Below are 8840 nucleotides of genomic sequence, written 5' to 3'. Positions count from 1 at the left end.
GCTGAATATGATTGGGTATTTGTGGTATTTAATAACTAGAAAGAGTTAAAATCTTCAAACGCCCTAGGACTTGTGGCCGTGACTAGTTGCATGCACCTGCCCTTGCGTCTCATCCACACCCCTACCATATCGTGCACCAACAAACCTGGTTTCTCTGCATCATTCTCTTCCACGTCGACAATATCTTCGACCTCCACAACGCATAGTCTTACCACTAACGGTCTAAAATAAAAAAAATAAAATATAAAAATAAACAAGTATACAATCAGAATATATTGATTTTGACTAAAATATTGATTGAACTAGAGAAGAAAAGAAAAGAAAACTCAACAAACAGGCTATATAGAAAACTGTACATAAATATAACACTTTCCCGTAACAATATTACTCTCTCTCTCTCTCATCTCGACCGTCGATCCAGCACAGGTTTTCACGGTTCTCTCTCCGCTGTCTCCGTCACACCCCAACCACCACCACCACCACCACCACCGTCAACCCCCACCCCCACACACTCCTTCCAACTTCTATCCATCTAACGCCGCCGTGGATCTGACCAGATCCAATCCGCTCTACAATGGAAGAAGCTCTCGAAATGGCACGCTCAAAGGACACGAAAGAGAGAATGGCCGGAGTAGAGAGACTTCACGAACTTCTAGAAGCTTCTAGAAAGAGTTTAACCTCCACTGAAGTCACATCTCTTGTCGATTGCTGCTTAGATCTCTTGAAAGACAACAATTTTAGGGTTTCGCAAGGAGGTTTACAGGCGCTTGACTCTGCTGCCGTTTTGTCTGGTGAACACTTGAAGCTTCATTTTAATGCGCTTGTTCCGGCTACTGTTGAGCGCCTTGGAGACGCTAAGCAGCCGGTTCGTGATGCCGCCAGGCGTTTGTTGCTTACTCTCATGCAGGTATTGTGTCGGTGTGTGTGTTTTTCCTGTCGTTTTCCAGTGAAATTTAAGTTTATTTTATTGATTGTTACTGATTGTATGAGTATGATAGTGGTTTGGTGATCAGAGTTGTACATGTTGAAATTTTATATGTAATTATTGGGGGAAAAGATTAGTTGGATAATGAACTATTGGTTTTAGGTTCTTTACGGATTGTTATTTCAATTATTGATACTGTTGGTTCTTCGAATGTCGGGTTACCACTCATTATAAGATATTATACTGAAGGTCTATAGTGGAAATTGCCAAATTTGGTAGTTAAGTTCCGTTAATTCGTTCTTTAGGCTAGTTTCTTTGGCGGTTGATCGCCGTTTGATACCGTTTCTTATTATCTTTTGGCACAATGTTTCGGTTGCTAGCAAGGTTTATACGTGCTTATATGAGTGGACTTATAGATATTTTGAGGTTAGCTTACAATGTAGTATTTTGACACGAGATTCTGTTGATCCATGGTTGCGACACCGAGCACTAGCAGTATCTGTATTAGTTTTCTTTCATGTTTTAGAACTTGCCCATGGGGATCTTACGTGTGTAGCTTGTGAAGTACATTTGAGTTCGTTTGCTTGAAGCCTGGAACTTATGGGCAATGTGGTCTTGTGATCACACAGATCGCACTATTGTTTGTTTATTTAGTTTTACGTATTAGTTGTGCATTCAAAACGAGTCATTACATTAGATTCTTCATTCTTCTCTAGCCTTTATGCAGATCGCTTGCCCATTGTTATATTATAAATACAGTTTCTTGTTTTAATGGTTTTATTTGAGCTAGACTGGTTGTATAAAAGCTTTTAATTCAGTGAATACTGAAAACAAACAGCTGAAAAGTTATACGCTTGCTTCTTGGTTGTGTGGTACAGGTCTCTTCTCCAACTCTTATTGTTGAAAGAGCTGGTTCTAATGCTTGGAATCACAAAAGCTGGAGAGTTAGAGAAGAGTTTGCAAAAACTGTCACATCTGCCATTGGTTTATTTGCATCTACAGAGCTACCCTTGCAACGTGCGATTCTTCCTTCTGTATGTTTTCTGCTAGTGTTTCATGAGGCTTTCAGTTGCATAGTTTCATCATGCAAACATAAATACTAATTCTTACACCCCACATCTTCAATTGTCCAGATATTAAAGATGTTATATGACCCTAATCCAGGTGTGAGAGAAGCCGCTATTTTGTGCATCGAGGTTAGCTAACCATTTAATCTAATGGCCAGCTGTTACCTACTTGCTTAGAGATTGAGATTTAATCTAATGTTCAGCTGTTACATACTTACATACTTGTGTAATTATTATCCAAATGAATTTGTTTGACATTTTTCTTCTGCTGCAGGAGATGTATGCTCAAATTGGGCCTCAGTTCCGCGAAGAACTCATGCGCCATCAGCTTCCGTCATCAATGGTGATTATGTTAGGGCTAGCATTTCTGTTCATTTAGTCTATTTGTTCTTCTACACACCATATATCTTGCTTATGTGTGTATATAGCATGGCCCGTTATGTTTTACTCAGCAGACATTATCTTTTGGCATTTGAATATTTAAGCAATCATTATACCATTATGTAACTCAATTAAAGATCTTCATGGGATAGGGTGCCGGACATAGTTTTTTTAGTCGTTATGACATTTTGATATAAAAATTAAATTTTCATGAACACATTTCTGTTCAAAGACCTAAAAGGTTCGGAAGATATAATTTTTTTTCTGGCTTGAATTGAACCCAGGTAAAGGATATTAACGCCCGACTTGAAAGAATTGAACCAAAACAACGTTCCGCAGATATCCGAGTTAATACTTATGCTCCTGCTGCTGTCAAGCTTTCTAATCATAATCCCAAAAGAAGCAGCCCAAAGGCCAAGACATCCTCTCGTGAAGTGTCCCTTTTTGGAGGTTAGATATATAAATATATTCAGTTTTTTAATGTAACAAAATCATCATTTAGTATCTGAATGTATTTTTCACCCGCTTCATGTTTCTATTGGGTAGTTTTCTTCCATTTTTGTTTTAATATTCCAACTCGTTTTGTGTTATTGCTCACTGTCATTGGCAAACTTTAACTTTTACTCATAAATATATATTTCAGGGGAATCTGATATTACGGAAAAGCCCATAGACCCAATCAAAGTGTATACAGAAAAGGAATTAATCCGTGAGTTCGAAAAGATCGCTTCAACTCTTGTTCCCGAGAAAGATTGGTCCCTCCGCATTGGAGCCCTGCAAAGGGTTGAAGGCCTTGTTCTTGGAGGTGTGTATGATGTGTTATTTATTTACTTTAAATTGTTTAAAATAAAAAATATATAACAATATTGTCGTGTCACACCAGGTGCAACTGATTATCCATCTTTTCGCGGACTTTTAAAGCAGCTTGTTGGTCCTCTAACTACTCAGTTGGCTGATAGAAGATCTAGCATAGTTAAGCAGGTATTCTGCAATCCCGTGTGAAGAAAGGATTATTTTCGATATTCGAATAACAATTTGACTATTTTTTTCTCACGGTTATTGCTAGGCTTGTCACTTATTGAACTTTCTATCCAAAGAGCTGTTAGGAGATTTTGAGTCATTTGCAGAGATTTTCATACCTGTAAGAATAAGCTTTATCCTGTGCTTTGAGAGTTTGTAACTTACCAACTACCTTTCTGACACATGATTTGACATTCAGGCTCTTTTCAAACTTGTCGTGATAACCGTACTTGTAATTGCAGAATCTTCGGATAACTGCATAAAAACGGTATTTACTTACCTATTCACTTTTTTTTTAACACATGTCTTGTAAATCTACTTCTTACACCTTTTTTTTTCAGATGTTGCGTAACTGTAAAGTTGCTCGAATACTTCCTCGTGTGGCTGAAACTGCAAAACATGACCGGAGTTCAATACTCCGTGCGAGGTTTTAGTTTCATTTTCTGAGCACAATGTATTTGTATAATATAATATAATTATATATCAGTGCTAATGAGTAATGTCACATTTTAATTCTATACAGATGCTGTGAATATGCATTGTTGATACTCGAATATTGGGCTGATGCACCTGAGATACAACGGTCGGCCGACCTTTATGAAGACCTTATCAAATGTTGTGTGGGAGATGCAATGAGCGAGGTCTATTATTTTTGTTAGTTTTTATTGTTATCATTTTTATGATTAATAGGTAATTAATTTAACACGTAGTCACATCAGGTGCGTTCAACCGCTAGAGCATGCTACCGTATGTTCTCAAAAACATGGCCCGAGCGTTCCCGCCGCTTATTTTCATCGTTCGATCCCGTCATTCAAAGGGTATGTCTTATCTTACTTCTAATGAATTAAATAAAAGTCAATGATAGTATGATACTGCTGACGTGGCAATGCTTTAGTTGCATAACTGAATAACGTGCATGCACAGATAATAAATGAAGAGGATGGTGGCATTCACCGGCGGCATGCGTCACCATCACTTCGTGACAGGAACCCACAAACATCGGTCAGTACTCATAATTCATCTTCTTCAAATCTAGCTGGATATGGTACTTCAGCCATTGTTGCAATGGACAGAAACGCAAGTTTACCATCGGTAACCTCTCACTCATCCGGCCTTTATTCTTCGCAATCAAAGCCTGCTAACAAGAGTACAGAACGTAGCTTAGAAAGCATGTTGCATTCTAGCAAACAAAAGGTTACAGCCATTGAAAGCATGCTTAGAGGTCTAGATTCCGGTAGAGTTAGATCATCAAGTCTTGATCTAGGTATATGTTGTGAAATCATTATATACAAGTATTATTTATTTTAGAGTAAAATGTCAATTTCGTCCTTGAGGTTTGGCCAGTTTTGCAACTTTTGTCCAAAGGTTTGTTTTTTCGCATCTGGATACAAAAGGTTTGAAATCTTTGCCATTTTCATCCGGCTCGTTAACTCCATCCATTTTTTTTCGTTACGTCAGGGGTATTTCTGTCTTTTTTGCTAACTTAAAGGGGCAAATTCGGTCTTTTTCACTTTATGTAAAAAGACCGAATACCCCTGAAAAAGACCGAATTGCCTTTTAAGATAACAAGAAAGACGAAAATACCCCTGATTTAGCGGGATGAAAATCTCAGGGACGAAAATGGGGTTTTACTCGTTATTTATTTTCTGAATGGCTAGCCTCATCTTTTATTACCCCTAGTACAGGAGTAGACCCACCTTCATCTCGTGACCCGCCATTCCCGCTTGCTGCTCCTGCTTCAAATAGTCTCGCCAGTTCACTATCATTAGACTCGACCGCTTCTGGTATTACGAAACCTAACAATCGTAGTGGCGGGTTGGTGTTGTCCGACATCATCACTCAGATTCAGGCTTCACGTGATTCCGCTAAAAGTTCGTATCATGGTAATCTCAGGAATGAAACTCTGTCATCACTTTCATCTTACTCAGCAAGACGAGCCCCTGAAAAACATCTGGAAAGAAGCTCTTTTGAAGATCATAACGAAATTAGAGAGGCCCGAAGATCGGTTAATTTGCATACAGATAAGCATTATTTAGAGACGCCTTACAGAGATTCACACTCGCACAATAGTCATCATGTACCTAATTTTCAGAGACCATTATCGAGAAAAAATGTAACCGGGAGAATGACTTCAACCAGGAGAAGAAGCTTTGATGAGAGTCAATTTTCGCCTGGAGAAATGTCAACTTATACAGAGGGTCCCACTTCTCTTTACGATGCTTTAAGTGATGGTCTTAAATCTGGTGCTGATTGGAACGCGAAAGTTTCGGCATTTAATTATCTTCGTTCATTACTCCAGCAAGGCCCGAAAGGAGTTCAAGAAGTTACACAAAGTTTCGAAAAAGTAATGAAGTTATATTTCCTACATTTAGATGATCCACACCATAAAGTGGCACAAGCAGCTCTGACATCACTTGCTGACATCATCCCAGCTTGTAGAAAACCGTTTGAAAGTTACATGGAGAGAATATTACCACATGTGTTCTCTCGGTTAATCGATCCAAAGGAATTAGTCAGGCAACCATGTTCAACCGTATTAGAAATTGTCGGCAAAACGTATGGCGTTGATTCACTGCTGCCAGCTTTGCTTCGTTCTTTAGATGAACAAAGATCCCCTAAAGCAAAACTTGCTGTAATCGAGTTTGCAATCGTTTCATTTAACAAACACGCGGTAAATTCCGAGGGTGCTGGGAATATTGGGATCTTGAAACTATGGCTTGCTAAATTAGCACCACTGGTTCACGACAAAAACACAAAGTTAAAGGAAACAGCTATAACGTGTATCATATCTGTTTACACTCACTTTGATTCAACATCTGTTTTGAATTACATTCTTAGTTTATCCGTTGAAGAACAGAATTCTTTAAGGCGAGCGCTTAAGCAACATACACCCCGTATAGAAGTTGACTTAATGAATTACCTGCAGCAGAAGAAAGACAGACAACGGTCCAAATCATCTTACGATCCATACGATGTTGTTGGGACTTCTTCTGAAGAAGGATATGTTCCAGTGTCGAAAAAGACTCCTATGTTCGGAAGGTATTCTGGTAGTTCTGTTGATAGTGATGGTGGTAAGAAATGGGTTTCGGGTCCCACCCAAGAATTGATCCAGATCACTAGAGACGATAATTTATATCAGGGTCTTGATATTGGCTCCAATAATGGTGGACATGGTTCAAATGACAAGGATAACGTGGCATCATGGTCCATTCAATCGGACAATTTGGAGGGAAATAGTAACACGGAGGTTAATTTAAATTCAAATTCAACACCGCGGCTCAATGGACTTGTGAGCTCGGATATCCAACTGGATGATTCGACAACTGATTTGGAACTTAGCCTTTCAAAACTTGCGGCTTTAAAGATCAATTCATCTCCTGATACTAAACCGAGCATCCCTCAAATCCTTCATGTAGTGAGTTCAAATTCCATAAAAGACTCTGTTTACAGTATTCATATTATTCATACGCTTCTAACACTGCTTATAATTTAATCTTGTGTTTTATTTGTTGGATTAGATTTCTAATGGTACCGATGAATGTTCTACGACAACCAAGCGTACTGCACTTCAGCAGTTAATTGATGCTTCTGCGGCCAATGATTCTTCCGTATGGACCAAGGTTATCTAATTTGTTATTTCATAACGTGTAGCAAACAATCATTTACTGATACGCTTTTGGTGTTTGATATATGTTTGCAGTACTTTAATCAAATTTTGATGGTCGTACTTGAGGTTTTGGACGACCCTGATTCATCGATTCGAGAGCTTGCTCTTTCATTAGTAGCTGAAATGTTGAAGAACCAGGTATTTTTTTTTTTAATTTTTTCAACGTTCGGTGCCCTTTACAAACTGTTTTTTCTAGAAAGGTTTTCATCTATTGATTATTACAGAGAGATGCCATGGAAGATTCTATTGAGATTGTAATTGAAAAATTATTAAATCTTACAAAGGACATAATCCCGAAGGTAAGTTTCTATCCTACTTTTATCTTTCAATAAAGATCGCAATATTTACCGTATGCAGAGAAGTATTGCGTTAAGATGTTGATGTTTTCTTCAATGCAGGTGTCAAATGAAGCAGAACATTGCTTAACTGTTATTTTGTCTCAACACGATCCCTTCAGATGTTTAAGTGTAAGTTATTTTAATCTTCTCACAAATCCATTATATATTTGCATCATCTTTTATTCATCTCTTGTGTTCTGACCTTGTAGGTTATCGTCCCATTATTGGTAACCGAAGATGAGAAAACTCTTGTTACGTGTATCAACTGTTTGACAAAGGTAGATTCTCGTCAAACCAAACAGAAATTTCGATTTTTTTTTCTTAAAACATAATCCAATGCACATTTTTGTGATCTGAAATTCATGAAATATGTCTTCTATTCTTCAGCTTGTGGGTCGGCTTTCCCAGGAGGAACTAATGGGCCAGTTACAATCGTTTTTGCCTGCTCTTTTTGACGCTTTTGGTAACCAGAGTGCCGACGTTCGCAAGGTAACTTCTTAAACATGCCCCCAATATATAAATATATTATATATCCCAATCATCATCAACGAACTCATGGTATTTTGTTGCTTTGTACTGGCAGACGGTTGTTTTTTGTCTGGTGGATATCTACATAATGCTTGGAAAAGCGTTTTTGCCATATTTGGAAGGACTAAATAGCACACAGTTGAGGTTAGTAACGATATATGCAAACCGTATATCACAAGCAAGGACTGGGACTCCTATCCAAGATTAGTGGCATGAAGATGAAGATAAAGAGTGTGACCTGGTATATTAATTCGTTGTCAATCTTGTATATTTGTATGGTGTGTGCTGTACGTGTGCAAAGGCTTGTGGCTGGTTTTTCTTTGTGTGGCTTTATTTTTGTCGAGTTATTATTTCTTTTAACACTTAGTTTTGTTGGAGTTGAGGCGAAGTGTGTGTTTCTGGTAACTTATTACAAAGTACACTAGCGAAATTGTATCTTCCAGGTTTCTTGTGTCTATAATACATATTTTGGCTTCTTTTTTTTTTTTTTTTTTTTTTTTTTTTGCGGTTTGATGCTTTAAATGGTCTATACTTCATATGGGTTGTAAAACAATTTTTGTTCTTGTATTTTGCTTGGATTTTGCATCCTTCCTAAGCAAAGGGGGGGGGGGGGGGGCTACTAGCTTGCAGTTATTATTTCGGTTTTAATGCTAACATATGCTATTTATTGACCCTTGAGTATTTTTTATGGCGAACCCAATGAATTTTGTGTTCGAAATATGGTTGGAGTGGTATTTTTTTTGTATTGGTTTTTAGGGGCTTTTTACTTCCTATGTATCTAATGACTTTAAGGTGGAAGGGGTGTCTGATGGTTTGCCATCCGGGTTAGGCAAGTTCCACGTGAATGCCACCACAACCCCCTCCATCTCGCCAGATGGGATTGAAATCGGGTTAGTGAACCTGTTCAAGATAGT

At 38.1% G+C, this 8840-nt stretch overlaps 1 protein-coding gene across 1 annotated transcript; it reads left to right on the top strand.

Annotated features, from left to right (window-relative positions):
- The first annotated feature begins 299 nt into the window (after positions 1-299).
- On the top strand, positions 300-8408 carry LOC110899061 (CLIP-associated protein). The gene is made up of 21 exons (XM_022145932.2): positions 300-907; positions 1804-1959; positions 2059-2121; positions 2267-2335; positions 2658-2823; positions 3017-3178; positions 3257-3354; positions 3440-3514; positions 3593-3661; positions 3735-3820; positions 3917-4034; positions 4113-4211; positions 4318-4657; positions 5079-6808; positions 6912-7013; positions 7094-7198; positions 7285-7359; positions 7459-7527; positions 7608-7676; positions 7786-7887; positions 7982-8408. Exons 1-21 carry the CDS (start codon positions 575-577, stop codon positions 8132-8134), a joined length of 4239 nt encoding a protein of 1412 aa, XP_022001624.1. The 5' UTR covers positions 300-574; the 3' UTR covers positions 8135-8408.
- Positions 8409-8840: the final 432 nt, after the last annotated feature.

The sequence above is a fragment of the Helianthus annuus genome, chromosome 4 (assembly GCF_002127325.2).
Source record: "Helianthus annuus cultivar XRQ/B chromosome 4, HanXRQr2.0-SUNRISE, whole genome shotgun sequence".
Taxonomy (NCBI): Eukaryota; Viridiplantae; Streptophyta; class Magnoliopsida; order Asterales; family Asteraceae; genus Helianthus; species Helianthus annuus.
This window is presented reverse-complemented; position numbering and strand designations above follow the sequence as displayed.